Source organism: Petaurus breviceps, unplaced genomic scaffold (genome assembly GCF_028583685.1).
Source record: "Petaurus breviceps papuanus isolate PSGF00001 unplaced genomic scaffold, PetGlider_PUasm1.0 221, whole genome shotgun sequence".
Classification (NCBI taxonomy): domain Eukaryota; kingdom Metazoa; phylum Chordata; class Mammalia; order Diprotodontia; family Petauridae; genus Petaurus; species Petaurus breviceps.
Window position 1 is genome coordinate 5,745,055 of NW_027185877.1, and position 19,268 is coordinate 5,764,322.

Here is a 19,268-nt window from a genome sequence, read left to right on the forward strand (position 1 = left end):
ATAGAAGGGGGGAGAGATTATGTAAATTCATACAGTTGGGAGAATATAGGATAAGATCAGAATTTGCAGACTCCAATATCTAGAACCAGAGTGGAACTCCAAATCCTTGTATTACCAATGCATGATTTTAAAGATGAGGAAACTGAGGACAATCACAAAGATTAAGTATTTTGCCCAAGGCCTCACAGGTAGTCTGTATCAGAAGTGGGATCTGAACCAAGATATTTCTAATTGCAAAGTCTAGGTTATTTCCATTGTACTGTCTAATGAAAGTTACAAGTACAGTTTGGCTAGAATGTAGAAATGGCAAAGTGTGAAATAAAGCTAGAAAGATAGGGTAAAACCAGATTAGATACTAGGCTATGATGTTGATATTTTACTTTATAGATTAATATGGAGCTGCTTTTTTTTTGGTAACTGGGCAGTAAGTGCTCATGAGAAAGATTACTGCAGAAACTATATTAAAGATGGATTACAAAGGACAAGACACTGGAAGGAAGTATCAATAGAAGAATATTGCAATAATCAAGGTAAAAACAAATGAGAGCCTGAATTAGCATAATTGTAAGATGATTGGCAAGGAGGGACAGAGGTGAGAGAAATTAGACAGAATGGCAAGAGTTAAGAGGGAGAAAAGAGCTAGAGGCAGTTGGGTATGGGTGCAAAGGATTTTCTCCCAAGTCCCAATTCCATGTCTGACAATGACTAAGTGACCTTGGATAGCTCACTTTACCTTCCAATGTCTCTATTTCCTGAACTGTATAATGATGTGTCTGGAATAGATGATCTTTGAGGTCTCTTCCACCTCCATGTATATGAGCTTCTCACTAAGCGTCTAAGCACAGATTATTAAGTAAAGAGTGAATGTTATGCCCAGAGATATAGAAGTGGAGGGGGTAAAAGTAAATGTTTACAAAGGGGGAAGATAAAGAGTTCAGTTTTACACATAAAGAGAACATAGTACACTGGAAAGAGTTATCTGTCCTTGGGATCAGATCACTTGAATTTGAACCTAGCTTCTCAACTGCAATTCACTTAATTTATCCTAAAATAGATAAAGAGGCAGAGATAGAGAGTTATAGACATATAAAGATATAGATAACAAGAAAAAAAGTTTTAAAAAGTATGATTCAATTTATACTCAGAATTTATACTCTCTTTGCAAGTGATTGGTGTTTTTCATCAAAGGTACTTTAAACTGTCTTGGATCATTGCTTTGATCAGAATAACAGTCACAATTGATCATCCTTACAATATTGGTGTTACTGTGTAAAATACTTTGGTTCTGCTAACTTCACTCTGTATCAATTCATGTCAAATCTTCTGAGATTTATACAATTCACTTTTTAAAACCTATTCTTGTGTTCAAGTATAAATGAACCCCAAGATCCCTTCTAGATCAGATATTCAGTAAGTCTTCATGTCTTTAAAATGATTTAAAAGACTTTCAAATTTTATTCCAAATCAAAATTAGCATTATCACTCCTCTGCTCCAAAGTTTTCTGTGGCCGCCTTTTGTCTATTAAGTAAAAATGATACTCCTTTGACTACCATGCAAGATTCTCCACAAGCTGACAAAACTTTATTTCCTTCCAACTTTATCTAACATTTACTCCCCAACCTGGATTCTGTTCTATTGAAAACAGAGTACTCTCTATTTCATCAAACAGATACTTGATAGCTGGAACAGTGAACAGAGACCTAGATGTGGATTCAGCAACTGTTCATTTTAAATCCAGTCTCAGACAATAGCTGTGTGACCTTGGTTAAGTCACTTAATCTCTGTTTCATTTTCTTCATCTGTAAAATGGTAATAATTCTAGTCCTACCATCCAGGGTTGTTATGAGAAGCAAATGAGATAATACTTGTAAAGTGATCTAAAGTAAAGTATTGTAAAGTGCACAGTATCTAGCACATAGTAAGCATTTATCAAAGCTAGCTATTAGTATTCAAGCAATCAACAAGCATTAAATAAGAGCCTGCTGTGTACTAGAAACAATGCTAGGTTCGAGGAATAAAGAGACAAAAATGACAATAATTTCTGTGCCCCAAAAGCTTATATTCCTTTGGAAGAGGCAAAATATACAGTTATAAATATACACAAAATATACATATCCCCTTTCCTCAAGAAATTAACAATCCACCTAGGAAAGATTACACAGAGATTGGATTATAATATAATGTAGTATAGTATTTAGAGGATATTTATATATTTTATTATGTAATATTCACATATTTTATTAATATATTTCTTCATATATAATATATGAGCTGCTGTTTAGTTGTTTCGGTCATGTCTGACTCTGTGACCCCATTTGGGATTTTCTTGGCAAAGATATGGGAATGACTTGTCATTTCCTTCTCTGGCTCATTCTACAGATGAAGAAACTGAGGCAAACAGGGTTAAATGACCTGTTCAGGGTCAAACAGCTAGAAGCTTCTGAGGTCATATTTGAACCCAGGTGTTTCTGATTCCAGGCCAGGCACTCTATCCATTGTTCCACCTCATTGCTCAATATATTTGTACATATCTACATATCTATATATGTATATGTTACATAGTATAATTTAATTTGACATATCATATAACAATATAATCATATATATGATGTATTATAATGCATACCATTTGATATCATTATATGTGCAGAGTATAATATGTGCCTTCAAATTCAGATTTTCTTGTCCCTATTTTGTGCATACATAAAGTATATATAAAATTTGTATTTAAATACAAAACAGAAAGAGAATTGGGTTGGAAGGCAGGAGGTAAAATTAATGTACAGGCAGTTGGGAAGAACTGGAATGGCTTCATGTAGAAGGTTGTATCTGAGCTAAAATGAGAAGCAAATTAGGAATTATGAGGTTGAGGTGAGGGGGGAATGCTTGGCAGAAACTGGAGAAAATCTGTGCAGAGATAGAAATTCGAACAAAGTAGAAGTCAGGCAGGGGAACTAGATCTGCTAGTCTGTATGGAGGACTTGGGAGAGTGATATACAGTAGGCACTACATACCATGTATAAGGAACAGAAAGCAAGTCAATATGCCCACTGCACACTGTCCATTTTTTTTTTTATTCCCATGCCTTTGTTCAAATCTTTCTTGATTTTTCTAGAATGCCCTTCCTCCATCACCCTCTTATCAGCTAAATGCTAACACGTCCTCTAAATCCAAACAAATGAAAACTTTTCCCTGAAGCCTTCACTGATCCTCTGGTCAGGATGGGCTTCCCTCTTAGGTCTCCCAAAATCTGTTACCCTGTATTCGAATGTACTTATAATAGAATGATGAGGAGTTCAATGGTCTACCATTACAACTTATCCCCCAAATAGTGTAAGGATGACTTCCAGGTACAGAAATAGCAATAGACAAGTTCAGTCTAAGAGCTGTTATCATTGTTCATGTTGCAATGATGAATACCATTACATGTAATGACTCTATTTGCATGTTGTAGAAAGCATAGGTTATTAACCTCTTTCATATTATTAGCAATCTGGTACAGCCAGTGGACCCCTTCTTAGAATGATGCTTCTGCTTTCATAAAAGAAGATTCATGGAATTACAAGGTAAACCAATTATAATAAAATCCATTTATCAAAATGTTCATTTGAAAAAGGCAAGGGTGGAGAGGAAAGCAGTTCAAAGATGCCAGGTTAAGAATTCTTGGTATATAAGGAGGTACTTGCTGCTAGGGAGAAAAAAAAGCATAATCTGGTCATGTCACTCCCCTACTCAATACAAGCTGTGGCTCCCTACCACCTGTAGGGATGAAATACAAGCTCTCAGCATTGAAAGTTTTTCATCTGGCTACAAACTATTTCCTCCAGGTCAATTGCCCATTACTTACCTCCATTTGCTTTACATTTCAGTAAAACTAAGTTCCTCACTTTACCCCACTCATACAATTCTAACTCCTGACATGATTCTAACTCCTTTTCAAAGGAGTCCCCCATACCTGAAATGCACTCTCTCCTCACCTCTGTATCTTAGGCTTCTTCCTTCAAAGCTCAGCCCAAGCACTATAGGCTAAGAAAGCCTTTGCTGACTTTCCAGGTACAAATACCTTACCCCCTCGTCCCCCATCCCTTTTGTATAAAGTAGCCCAAAAGAAACTATTAATGTTCAATATTGCACTAAACCTTTTGGAACATGTATTTACTGTGTATTTCTTTTGAAATATACATTATGTATTTTACTTTGAACTTATGTTTTAAATGTTTACAGGCATACATATTGTGTCCCCAAAGAAAATATAAGTTCTTTGAAGGCAAAGATTGTTTCATTGTATCCCCAGAACTGATCACAATTCCTGGCACATAGTCATAATTGATGGGTAGATGGATGGATGAATGGAGGCAAGCACTCCCAGTCTCATCATTGATATATTCTCACCCTTTCCTTGCACATCACCTACACCTTCTAATCTCCACATTTACCTGTTGTCATTCTCTGCTATAATTAAAAACATACAACCCTATTTACATTTAATGTATTTTTCTTCCATACCTTCACATTTAGAGAACTTGGGCCAGCTAGTATTTAATATTACAACAATTTTGTCACTAAATATTTAATAAATGCTTGTTGCTAGTATCAAACACACCAGTCTCTTATCTACTTCCTTTGTTGCTGTTCAGTCATCCAGTCATGTGTGACTTTTCATGATGCCAAGGATGATAGCACGCCAAGCCCTTCAATCCTCCACTATCTCCCAAAGTCTGTCCAAGCTCATGTTCACTGCTTTCATGACATTATCTATCTATTTCAATATCCCCCATTCTGTCCTCCTGTTGTCTTCAATTTTCCCCAAATCAGGGCTTTTTCCAAATAGTTTTATTTTCTCATGTGACCAGTCCCTGTGGTCCTATCTTTATTATGCTATTTATCCTACAAAATTTCAGTAATTTTTAATTTTCATATATAAAATATATATAACTATCATTTTTAAATTTATATTCACATTTTTATACTTTTCTACTATCAAGAAATTGAAAGGTACTAAAATCAGCTCATTTACCATTTTACATGTTGCTTAATAGCCTTTTATTCATAAAACTGTTGAAAGACAAAAATAATCTTCCCCAAATCATTCTTCCATTGCCTGTTACAGTAAGTGTTCTTACCTTCAGCAGATAGACCTTGCACATTTACTCCTCTGGCTGCTAGAAAGCTAAGGCAGACATCAACATTTTCAATCTGCAATATAAAAAGAAATGACAAGCAACTGAGAGATTTTTCACCCCACAGTAAATAAGAATGAGGTTGGAAGCAACAAAATGGGGAAGAAAGAGGATGAATATTTTGCATTCATTACATAGTACCAGATTTTAACAAGAATAATTATGGTTAATTAGGCAGTTACTATAAAGCTTCCATTGTCCAGTTTGGCACTTATAAACAATTCATAAAGCCTTGTAGCAGAATGGCATTCTTGTAGATCAGCAACCCACCTACTTAACATAAAACCGGATTTGTACTTTACAAATAAATCTCAATGAAAGCATCCATAGAAGATGCAACATTATGTGTGTGTTCAGGAGTAGGTCATAACATTACTGAAAGTTAGCAAGCAAGATTTGACAAATCATCCAAAGGAGAGAAGTAAATTTCTTCCCCATTTAAACATGAAAATTAGAAACAACACATTAATTTAATAAGTTGGTTTGTTTCTTGAAAATGTAGAGTTAAACAGAAATACTTTACGGAAACAAGGGATATGTTTGAGAAAAGGACACCATTGGGAATAAATCCATCTTATTCAACTTAATAAAACAATAAATGAAAAGAATAATTTAAACTGCAATTAACCTGATAGTGAAATATGGAAGGGGGAGATTACAAAACAAATTAAGATAAGTGATTTTTAAAACTTGTTTGAAAAACTATAAAAGCTACAGTTTTTTTATGATCCATCTTCATTATTACATATGCACATATTTTAATATTTATTAATATATTTATGTACTTAATCAGTTCTGATTTCCTAATCTATAAGATGAAAGCAATGGATTTGACAGCCTTTCCAGCTCTAAATCTATTATCATATATAATAGTATACACATATTTGAAGATATTAATATAATACATTGTATATTCTATAGCATATAAATGATATGATATATAATATATTAGGGGAAATATATATTACTATATATTCATATATGTGAAAATTTTGTATGGAATGTTTTATAGAATTTTGCGTGAGTGAATGGAGGAAGAAGAGAGAGGGAGGATAGAGGAAGTGTGGAGAAGGTAGAGGAGACAAAGGAGAGGGATTGGGAAAGAGGACAGAGGGAGAAGGAGGAAAGATATAGACAAGTGCAGAGACAGGAAACAATTGGGTTCTAATTATTAGGAATTATTTATGAAATCAGTTCCCTGCATATTTAGACCAATAGTTCTTATATTTTTCACCTTATGATCTCTTTATATTCAAATATTTTATGATACCCCAAAGGGCTTTTGTCTGTGTGGGTGATAAACACCTTGCATTATTTTGAAAATAGTTTTGACTTCCCAGATCCACTACTGAATACTACTGAGCTATAAGCTATGATGAATACAATGATCTTAGAAAATATTGATAGACTTGGACAAAATAATGAAGAGCAAAATGAGCAAAACCAAGAGAATACTTCATACAGTAATAAGTGTCTCAGCATGCACAGACTCAAATGCAAAATTAGGAGGATCAAAATAAAAGAAGTAACAGGATGCAACCATCTTAGGGATAGAGGTGGTAAGGGAGGGAGAAAAATAGGAATTTAAAATTTAAAAATATAGATGAATATTTAAACACCATCTTTACATGTAGTTGGGAAAAATAAAATATGATTTTTAAAAGAATTTCAACTTAAATTATCTAAACAAGAAATATATACCAATTAGTGGTGTAAAGGAAATGATCTAAACAGACTTATTATCCTACCGTGAATTCCAACTGTAATGCCTCACTTTGATCTGAGGGTGACTATTGGTCCTTAAAGACACTATGAAGGAAGCATAATTCTGATAAATAATAACAAAGTTTGGAATATGGACACAGCTAAATGCTGTATCTGCTTTTTTTTTTTTTTAAGGACCAGCTTAGCAAACTACAGAACACCTCATTGCCTGTAGGCTAGCGACTTAGGTAAAAAAATTCTTTTAGTCTGACAAACCATGAAACCGATTTTTTTCCCTAAAATGTCCTTAATCCTAAGTAGCTGGTCCCCTCAAGCTTCTTTAGGGACAGAGGCAAAATGGAGGAAAGGGAACAGAAAGTTCTATAAATTGCTGTTTTAAAATCATCTAAGTATTACTGTCCTCTAAGAGATGCCGATCTACAACCAATACAAATTCCTAAAGGCACCATGACATAGTATATAAGAAGTACCTGACTGAGAATTTGGACAGTAATGGTTCAAAATCATGTTTCTAAATGTGTGACTTTCAGCAAGTCACTTAATATCTCTGAACTTCCATGTGCTTACTTGTAAAATTTAGGGAGGGTGGAATAAATTGCTTGTTCTCCAGTTTTAATCTATGATCTTATGATATTGATGTTTACATCAGTACTAACTATGTTTGTAAAGGCAAAGAACTAGAAACTGAGGGGATGCCTGTCAACTGTGGAATGGCTAAACAAATTATGATATATGATTGTGATAGAACACTGAGCTATAAGGGATGATGAATTCAATGATCTTAGAAAATATGGATAGATTTGTACAAAATAATGAAGAACAAAATTAGTAGAACCAAGACAATGGGTATATAGTAACAATAATATTGTTTTAGGAAAGACATTGAGTGAATAAGTTATTTTATATATCATAAATATCCATGTTACCTACAAAGGACATAAGATATCTGCATCTAGAAAAATAACTCATAAATAGAAGTATGGGAAAACTGATCATACACACACAGTTGTGTCTAATGGTAGCCATCTCTTGAGCTGGGGCAGAGAAAAGAGAATAAAAATTAAAATTAAATCAGAATATACACATATACATATATACACACATGTCTCTATATACTATATACACATACACACATGTTCACATAGATACATATATAACCATCCATATATACACATCGAAATGGAAAGATGTCGATAGGAAATAAAGAAATTGCCAGAGTTGCTCTTATCACTCATCGAGAGAAAATAATAAATATTATTACATGAGATCCCTGGTCACCTCAAGCTAAAGCATTTTCATACAAAGAAACAAAATAATAAAAGGAGGAAAATAGCTGTAGCCAACGTACCAGCATCTGTTGTAGAAGACAAGAAGTAAATAATACTATGAAGAATATGATAAATCACCAAACTGAATCAATAACTTTAATATTCAATAACAAATGCAATGGTAGGAATAGAGAAAAGTAACCAAAATGAAAGAGGAAAATGGGGTTCAGGATTAGGACATTAATCCTAAAGAGATCAAATTATTGTACTTTTATATTTTTAATGATTTGTTATAATCATCTAAAGATAGTTATACTTAGCACACATATCATGGATATTTCCTTCAAAAAGAGAAAGAAAAGGTGTTAGATATAAACACAATTAGCAACATTAAATGAAAATCAAATAGATTATATCTTAACATAATGAAAATGATACATTACTGAGGTAGAAGTCATTGCCAGATTAACTCTCTCTGAGCAATATAGCATTGACTTTTAGAACAAAATCTAAAACTAATATTAAATAAAGAGAAAGAATAAAATGACAAGATGAATACAATTCTGTCAGAGACACAATCTGACATATTCAAATACTTAATTGATACTGAATCTTGGGGAAGAATATAGGTAATTACTAACATTTATTCAAAATAATATTTCTATGAGGGTTTATAATTTAAAGAGAACTATTAATACTTTTCTGTTGTTGCTTCTGTTCAGTTGTTTTCAGTTCTGACACTTTGTGACCCCCTTAAGGGATTTCTTGGGGAAAAAAACTGGACTGATTATTCATTTCCTTCTCCAGCTCATTTTACAGATGAGGAAACTGAGGCAATCAGGGTTAAGTGACTTGCTCAAGGTGATATAGCTAGTAAGTATCTGAGGCCAGATTTGAACTCAGGAAGCTGACTCTTCCTGACTCCATACCAGGCACTCTGTCTACTGTGCCACCTACCTGTGTTATCTAGAGGCAAGAAGGTGGCACGGTGGATAGATTACTGGGCCTGGAGTCAAGAAGATCCAAGCTCAAATCTGGCCTCTGACATTCACTAGCTACATGACCTTAGGCAAGTCACTTACTCTCTGTATGTCTTGGTTTCCTTATTTGTAAAATACGGTAATATTAGCACCCACATCAAAAGATATTGTGACCAAATGAGATAATATTTGCCAAGTGCTCAGGATAATGCCTGACATCTCAAATGTTTGTTTTTCTTCCATCCTTTCTTCACTTAAAATTTTCAACAATTATTACAACAAAATATTCCTGATTTTCTATTTTTCTTTACTTTTTGTTGATTTTAACATAATCTTCCCTTAAAAATATATCCCCCCCTAAACCATCCCATGATGGGTTACCTTGTAACAAGGAATAAAAAAAGGGAGGACCAAAAATACAGCTCAAAAAACTAAGGAATCCATCAATAGTTTATGTAATGTTTCATTACAATGGTTCGTTATCTTTGCAAAGAAGGGAGGAAATTATATTGTCCCATCTTTTTTTCTAAGTTTGATAACATTATGCAGAATTTAGGTTAAGAATTTTTGTACTTCTTTCCAATTATATTTTTGAAGTCATGGTGTGTGTCATTTTCCCAGTTCTACTTTATTTCAAATCATCTATACAAGTCATTGCATTTTCACATAGATTTTCTATATTTGTCTTTTTTTTATGGCACAGTGATATTCCATTACATTAGTCTATTAAATTAATTTAAAAGATATTCTTTTAAATTTCCATTTAAAATGATGAGACACACAACCCTTATAACATATTCTCAAGAGCCACTTCTTTAAATTAAAAGAGGGTTAGGGGGCAAAATCATTATGAATATACATTATTTAAACTAATGTTATTTCAGAGTAATAATATAAAATTGAACAATGATGTCTAGTGAGAATGAACCTTTCATGATTCACTTCATAAATTGACCCCTGATCATTTTTCCTTCATGAACACATGAAAACTTGAGACTGAATCCTAAAATGATTAAACTGTTTCTTCTTGTTGTTGTTGCTGCTGCTGTTTCCTAGCCAGCGATAACAAGGCATGTATAGATTAGTGCCCCCCAAAGAAAGTGTTTGAATAATACAAAATAAATTATTTTCCTGACAAGACAGTTTTCCCTTGGAGAAGGCAATTCGTGTTACTTGAATTTCTTGGTATTAGTTGTTAGGAAGACAAAAAAATCAGAAAATATGTTTATGTAAAACATAAGGAGGAGGAGAAGTGTGCATATATTATGCTCATATTAAGAAAAATAAGAATGGACATAAAATTTGATAGAAATAAATAAAATGTTGTTTGAGTATTTGGTATGCTGACATTAATCAAATTAATGTAGACAGTAAACAAGTTGAGTTGTTTAGATTTATGTTTCATATACATTTTATGCATTTTAAAAGTAAAAAAATGAGTAATATCTGATGGAATACAGCTGGATTGTTCTGTTTTCATTAACTGTACCTTGAAGAATATTTTCCAGATCTTCAGATGGGCTCTGAACAGAAAGGTCATTGATATTTTTAAGCTAAGATGATTTTGCCAGAATTCTATATGTCTTCTATTCATGGAAAATAAATTACTGTTAATGTAGTAGAAAATAAACATATAAAACATCAGTTCTTTGTAAAAAGATCAAACCATTTTATAGGCATTATTATTCACTAAAGGGATTGATGAATAATTTTATATTTAAAATACTTCAAAAAATGAATGATTTTTTGAGGGCCACTCTACTGTGCTGAGCAGTTCTTGTACATAAACATTGTCTTTGATAATGCTTCTGTTTAAATAAACATGGACTCTGTCAGTTTAAACAGTACAGACTACACTTGGGATTTACTTTGAATTTCTTCTCAATGCTGAAAGCAAGATATACTGGACTGAACAGTCTTTGGGGATCTGAATTCATTAATCTAATTCCCTTTGCAATTAACCAGCAAACCCTAAAACTTTTGGGATTCCCTGGGATGCACAAAGTACAACAAGGAACAGCAAAAAAACTTATGCTTAGGGAGGAAGAAGTACCACAATGTTTTCTTACTTTTTTGTTTCAACTAACATCATATTAAGGGAAAACATTTAAAGAGAAAAAGTTAGGGAGGGAGAGGACACAGAGATGAGACAGAGAGACAAAAAGAGTCTATGGTAGAAACACAGATCCAGAAACAAAGATGGGGTCAGAAACTGAGACCAAGACAGAAGCAGAAACAGACACAGCTGGGAAGAACTGGGTTGAACATTTGGAAATCTCTCTCCTTTACTAAAATTAAATTATGGTTCCTTGATAGTACTGCTGTTCCTAAGGTATTTTTCATAACAAGTGTGTGCCTTTTATAAAAGTGAGTCAGAAGTCTGTTGCCATAAACATCTGATGTGATTTATGGTAGGACATTGACAGCCTCTGTCACCTATTTTTTTAAGGTTATTTTTGTGAGAGTCCAAAAGAAGGTTAATAGACAGTCTAACACTAAGGTGGTATAATTAACTCCTTCTGGGACTGCCATTTTTAACATGAAGTGAATATATCAACTTGAAATCACATCCCTATCTGCTCTTCATTTGTGGCACCAGTTTTAAAGGAGAAAAGAGAGGGAAGTAACTGAGAAAAGAAATAAGAAAAAGAATTGTAGAATAACTTTTTCTTCACATCCATATCTCAGGAATTATTTCCCTTACATTGAAGATATGAATGAAATAAGTTCATCCACAATTTATTAAATGGACCCTATTGCCTCAAAAATTAATGTGCTTCCTTGTTGTTCAACTTTACTAATAAATAATTATATTTTACTTTTATTTTTTATATTCATATTTTGCTAATAAATATATAGCAAAAAAACCCCACAAACAATAAAGTCGTTCACTTGTTAATTTGCAGAGGCATTCAATTCAAAGTCAGGAGATATCTGGGATTGAATTCAGAATCTAGTCCCTACAAAGTATGTGGATATAGGCATTTAAAATTCCTTTAACCTCTCTTTTCCAATCTGTGACAAAAGAATAACATCTGGTGCATTTCATTCTTAGTGTTGCCATAACAACTAAATGAAATAATATATGTAAAGTTCTTTGCAAACCTTAAATAACATATACATGTCAGTTGTTTTTATCAACTGTTATTGCAACATCCAATCAAAGGAAATTTCCCAAAATTTATCTGGTACTCTGGTCAATACTCAAATGGAGGTTGCTGAAAAATAATTTTGCATAAATATATAACTCTCCATTTAATAGTTGGTTTGGAACTATACTCATTTTTACTGTGCTATAGAAGAATTTCAAGAAATTCATACTCAACAAACATTTCCTAAGCATCTAATAATGTTTACAGAGTATTGTGCTACAAGTTTAGTATTAGCGGAGAGTGTAGACTGGACACAACTTCGAGTACAAATGGTTTTTATAATTACAGACCTGTTAAGAAAGTAAGAAATAGGTCACTGTAATACAAAACACAATGGAGCCAAATTTTATAAGAGAAGTGGTGGCAGGAGGCCTTATGTTAGGTAAAAGTGAAAATTCTCTGCCATAAAAATTACCCTTCTTACTAAATTCATCCATAAAAGTCCAAAGTAGGCATAACTAGGCTCCAAGACTGCTGGAAGACCTCCATTATTTGTTCTTTGCCTAGCATTGCTTCATTTGCTAGTATCACTGTTCCTTCTCCCCATTCCAACCTCCTTTCACTGTTTGTTCCTATCTTGGAAGGAGAGTTGGCAACCTGAAATCAGAACTCTGGACAGAGCTAGGTCATTTCCTAAGGTAAGGGTAGGTTGCAAGAAATTAGGCAAAAGGACGATTCATTGTCTAGTGGTACTACTCGATTTTTTTTTGCATGCATTTTAACTTTTTTTCTGACCTTCTATAATTGAATTCATCTAAAGTTAATGCACATATGTTGTGACTTGGCTGTAACATATGATAAGTACATAAGGGATATGCAAAGCCAAGTACTATATTAGGTATGAGAAAAAAAAATATCAGTGACAGGGAAGGAAGTTCAAGGAAGGCTTCATCAAATCATTGTCATGTGAGTTAAGCTTTAAAAAAATTGGAAGAATTCACAGGTAAAGAAGGAAAAGGAAGGCATTACAATAGTTCAGACATAAGGAACAGCATACACAAAGACCTATAAGGAAGAAACCTCTGGGCAAGTTTATGGTACAGAAAAGTTCAATTTAGCACAAGCATAGAGTAAATAACAGATGGGAGTATACTTAAAGACTAGAAAGGTAAGGGGGAACTACTTTGTAGAAAGACTTGAAAGTCAAATGAAGGAGTAGGACCTTCAAATGGTAAGTCATAGGGAGCCTCTGAGGATTTCCAGTTATAGTATCTTCTCTGTATTTTCCAGTTATTGCTGCCTTTTGGTTATCTATATGTCTGGATCCTTTTCGTCTCTTTTGCTGAATTATAATCCATCTTCTACCCCTTAACTCCAAGGGCACTCCAACAACCTATCCTAGGTCTTTCACTTCACTGTAAACACTCTCTATATTTGAAATCCCATTCATTCCTATGGGTTCAGTTGTCATATCTATTCAGGTCACTCTAAGATCTACATTTAGCCCATGTGCATCAACTTAGATTCAACTCCAATCACCAACTGCTTGTTGGACACTTAGTACTGGATAGGCATCTCAATCTTATAACAATCATATTCTTTCCCTTCCAATTCATTTCTCTTCAGAACTTCCTTATTTTGTCAAAAACACAACCATCTTTCCAGCCACCCAGGTTTGTAACTTTTGTCACCATTGACTCTTCTCATCCTTCAATCTTCATATCCAATAAATTGTCAAATTGAAGTAAACATACTCTCACAATCAATCAGTCAACAAAGTCCCTACATACCTCAGCCTCTTAGAATTCCCCATTGTCTTCAAAGCTCAGTCTGTCCTAGGGTCATCTCCCACATGAGACCTTCTATGACCATTGCATTTATTCATCCCTTCTAAAATACCCCATATTTTGTGTGTTTACATTGGTGTGTGCATTGATTCTCCAGACAGAATGTAAGATTTTTGAGGGCAGTTTTTTCATTGTATAACTTAATCCTTGTTAATTGACTTGGCTAACTTATTATTTCTGAAGAGTGGTACTATATGCAAATCTATTCCTGCTTTGCCTACAAATTCTCTATGTAAGTTCCAAGTTAAATGTATCATAGTTAGTAGTTATGTCCAATTCAGTTTTTAAAGACATCAAAGAGTTTTAAATAAAAACATTGGCTTAAAAATTAATCACACATCTATGAGGTTCCATTGTTTTCATCTTAAAATAGACACCCAAATCCCAGGCTTATCACTGCCCTCTCTTGTAGACATACTTTAAAATAACTTTGGCTAGAAGATTTAATAAAATATTGCAGCTGATGAAGTTTGACATTCAATAAGGTCCTAAAGTTATTTTTTTAGATTGTTCCCATTTAGTAAAACAAAGTTATGATCAAAATTCTCCCAATTGGAATCTCAAGATATCTATCAGAACTGTGGTAACTGTCTATTTGCTGCCATGGTAAACCCAAGTTTTTTTCTTTGAAATAATTCAACAGTTTTTTTTTGTTTCTTTCAATAAACACAGATGGAAGTTATTTTGCTATTGTAAATGCTCTAATAAATTGCAGCCACATCAGCCTCCTCAATATTGCTTGAATCATTTCTTAATCCTCAATTCTCTTTCACAGCCGCTAATAATGAAAGCTGAAATTGGACTTAGGATTTTACTTCCTGGCTCTCACATAGTTGTTTTCATAACCACCATCCCAGTTATTCTGAGCCCCAGGGTCAATGCCAGAAAATTGTCATCTTCTTAGGGATGCTGTATTTGATATCCTTCAAGGAGAGGGGGCTTGGTGGCATTATGTACATAGTGTTGGACATGGAACTAAGATGTAGGGGTAAATACTGCCTCTAGCATGCAAAAGCTGTATGACTGCAGAAAATTCTTATAATTTCTCACAGTACCTGACCACTCTCCAAACAAAATGAAAGATGTATTGCTAATCTACATGGGGCAAGGCACTTTCTACTCCAAGAGTTCCATACATTGTTAAAATAGCACGTGAAAGTGAGGTAAAAGACAAGAAAGGAAATAAGGTAGGGAGAGAGAGAAAGGAAGGGAGGAAAGGAGGGAGGGATTGTGAGAAGAAGGAAGAAAGGAAAGAAGGGAGGGAGGGAGGGAGAAGAGGGAAGGAAGGAGGAAATGAAAGAAGAAGGGAAGTTTTTATTAAGTGTCTACTAGGTACCAATCAGTGCTGAGAGCTTTACATATATCTCATTTGATCCCCACAAATACCTTTGAAGTTAGGTGCTCTAATTGTCACATTAATAATTAAGGAAACTAAGTTGAAGTCATCCAAGTTTACAAATTTGGTGCCATCCCAGATTCTTTATTCTCATTCACTTGTCTCTATACTCACAGTTACCATCCTAGTTTATGCCCTCATTACTTCTCACCCAGGCTATTACAAAAACTCTTCCAATAATTTCTACTGCCTTAAATCACTCTCTATTCAAATTATCCACTTCTCATTCTCTATTCAGGGTCAAAACTATTTTTCTTAAAGCACTAGTCTGTTTACATAAATACTCAATGAACAATAGTGAGTCCATATTAACTCTATATTAAACTCTTCTCTTTAACACTTTAAAGTTTTTTTTACTACTTTAACACTTAAAGCTGCTCACAACCTGGTCCTCTTTTCTCTTTGTAAACTTATTATCTTATTGTAGGCACTACATCATTATATGATCTCATTAACCATCAAATACCATTTTACTTTTCCCTTTATCATGTCTTTGCCTGAGGGATCTCCCTCCCTCCTCAGATATGTATCCTAGAATTCCAGCTTTCATCCAAATCTCACTTTCTGCATGAGATCCAGATACTAGTATCTCCCCATCAGCCACAAGATAATGTCATATCTTCATTATGGTATATGTATATTTCCTCTCTCACTTTATAATATTACTACTTTACTCATGATGGAAAATGCCATCCACATCCAGAGAAAGAACTATGGAGTCTTAATGTAGAATGAAACAGACTATTTTCTTTTGTGTGTGTGTGTGTGTGTGTGTAGTTTTGTTTTTTCTTTCTCATGGTTCCTCACATTTGTTCTCATTCTTCTATATAACATGACTGATGTGAAAATACATTTAATAGGAATGTATATGTAGAATCTATATCAGACTGTATGCTGTCTTGGAGAGGGGGGAGGAGGAGGAGAGGCAGGGGGAAAAATTTAATACTTATGGAAGTGAATGCTGAAAACTAAAAATAAATAAATTAACTTCAAAAAGAATATTATTCCTTTGGAAAGGGGTCAGTTTCACTTTTTATAGTATCTGTTTACCTTGAACCCAGTACAATGCCTGGCATGTAGAAGATGTTTAATAAATGCTTGCTGACTGACTGATATTCAAGCAGTGAACTAAGAACTAGAAATAAAAAGACAAAAATAAAATATTCCTTTCAAGAAGCTTACAGTCTATCAGGGTAGTATATGTATAGTACATATATGTTTAGTACAGCTGAGGACATCACAAAAGTTCTCATGAGGAGTTAACTCTGAAAAATTATACTCTAAGCATTTTAAAAACACTGATAGTCCCTAATAATCTAACCCTGGGTAAATAAAAAATTTTTGGAACTTCAGTTTTGTTTTGTTTTGTTTTCATTCACTACATACATTTTAAGCTTAACATGAGGAAAACTATCTATACAACTTAATGCTCAATTCATGTAAGTTATTTTTATCAGTGTTTCTAAGGGATTGGCTTAAGATCACACCCTTCCCCTAGAAATTCAGGTCTTCTGCGATGAATTCTTCTAGGATCAGTGTGGGTCTCATTTAGTCCCATTCTAGAGTTCACTTTGCTCCCCCATTCACAAGGATAAGGAGAGAATTAGAAGGTCCTTCTGCATTTTAATCATTGCCTATAGGAAATGGTTGTTAGAAAAGGGAACTCTTATTGGTACTGAGGCAGGTGAAACAGATCCTCTGGCTTCTAGATTTACTAGTCTGATATGTGTTTTGAGGATGCCAAAATATTCCAGAAGGCACAAAGGTTTGGGGTACCTAGCAACTGTTATCTTAATGGAGAGAGAGAGACAGAGACAGAGACCAAGAGACAGAGAGACAGAGATAGCAGAGAGAGACAGAAACAGTGGCAACAGAGACAAATGTATATATGCACACACAAATACGTATCTATATATAATTCAGAATTATACATATATATGTATTTGTGGAGAAGGAAATGACAAACTACTCTGTCTTTGCCATGAAAACCCCATAAAGTGTCATGAAGCTTAGGACATGACTGAATCAGTGAACAACATCCATATCTTTATACATACATGCCCACATCTATATACATACACACACAAACATACACATGTATGTATATATGCATATATATGTGTGTGTATATATATATATATTACACAGACAATGAAGGAATTCATTTTGTTTGCATATTTGTTACAGGAAATTTGTTCTTTTGTCTTTTTATTGGGTTGGGAATGCAAGAAAGAAAAATATAACAAAAAAAAAAACCCTTCAAGACAAGTTTCAGGGTGCTACAGGTCTAAAACATTGTCTCTCTTTTCAAATACATTTATTGTAGCTTTATGTTTTGCTTAATTGTTTTCCTTTGATACAAGAGAATCCTCACCAGCCAGGGTAATTATGGAAATTATTGTAATATTAAAAAATCAATAAGAGCTTAAAAAATAAGAATGATAACTAGAAAGGGTATTAGACATCACGTAGTCTAATCCACAAATTTTAAAGATTAGGAAACTGAGGTCCATGGCCATCACACTATCTGCCTAAGACACAGGTGGCAAGAAGCCAAAAGTAGAGCTGACATTATTTGAAGCTAGGATTTAGGAGAGAGGAACCTATGGCCTCAAGGTCACATGTGGCCCTCCAGGTCTTCAAGGGCAGCTCTTCGACTGAATTCAAATTTCACAGAACAAACCCCCTCAATAAAAGTATTTGTTCTGTGAAACTTGGACTCAATCAAAAAGCACCCAAGGATGTAGAAGATCATGTGTGTCCTAGGAGGCTTCAGGTTCCCTGCCCCTGATCCCTGGACTCCAAAATTTTGTGGAGCTTCTACTACATGACAACCATGTAAATATTAGGCAATAAATATAATCTACTGCTGAATGGTCGCTAGATTTGGATTCAGAGGTCCATCTCCAATCTGAATCTGCCCCTAGCTGTGTGGCCTTAGGCAAGTCACTTAACTTCCCTAGACTTCAGTTTCCTTATCTTGAAAATCAGGGGCTTATGTTAGTTGTCTTCTAAAATTCCTCACAATAAAAAATCTGTGATCCTTTGGGACAACTGCAAAAGGTGCTAGAAGTTCACTCTCAAGGAGTTTCTGACCTCTGTGTACTCCTACAGAGATAGCTGGATAACATATGATGAGTTTTAAGTAAGTTACACAAGCAACAGTCTAGGTAACTCCCATATTGTTTTTGTTGAGCCTCAAAGTTATCCAATGGGGAAAAAAAGTTAACCAAGATCTAAGTCAAGAAAATATTCCAGGAAAACTGTATCTGAAGAGAGGGAAAGAATCATATCTTTTGAAGTGTATGTTTGAAGAGTAAGAATTTTAAAGTTCTTTTAGACTATCAGCATTCAATTGGGTTATTTATTTAATGGAAAGGATTAATTTGTATTTGTATTTATTTATTTGATTCTAGAAGAACTCATTTCAGAATTCCCTGGCAGTCTCCAAATGGAGTACCAGAGTTTCCAGGGGAAGGGTGTGATCTGAAGTCAGTCCCTTAGAATCCTTGATAATAATTCACATACATTAAGCATTAAGCTATTTATAATTGGAGAGCAGGAACAGACATAGCGCCAAAGAGTTTTAGAACTAGTAGAGAGTTCTTGGAATCTATTTGATCAAGCCTGTGTAGATTAAAATGAAGCAGAAAAGGCTGAAGTCCTTTGTCAATATCCAACTATAACAGATTCTTAAAGGATGCTTATACATTATTTATGATGCTTTCCATACTTAATGAAACTTAGTCCAGGTAGATTAATAAAACCTCATACTTCTA

General features: G+C 34.0%; 1 protein-coding gene across 2 annotated transcripts in view; it reads right to left on the minus strand.

The window, feature by feature from the left end:
* Positions 1 to 19,268, minus strand: part of NAV3 (neuron navigator 3) — a 499,276-nt gene that overhangs the window by 327,744 nt on the left and 152,264 nt on the right. For both annotated transcript variants that reach the window (XM_069094807.1, XM_069094808.1), the window contains exon 4: positions 5,125 to 5,197. In XM_069094807.1, the coding sequence (XP_068950908.1) occupies positions 5,125 to 5,197 (73 nt within the window). The remainder of the gene's footprint in view (positions 1 to 5,124; positions 5,198 to 19,268) is intronic.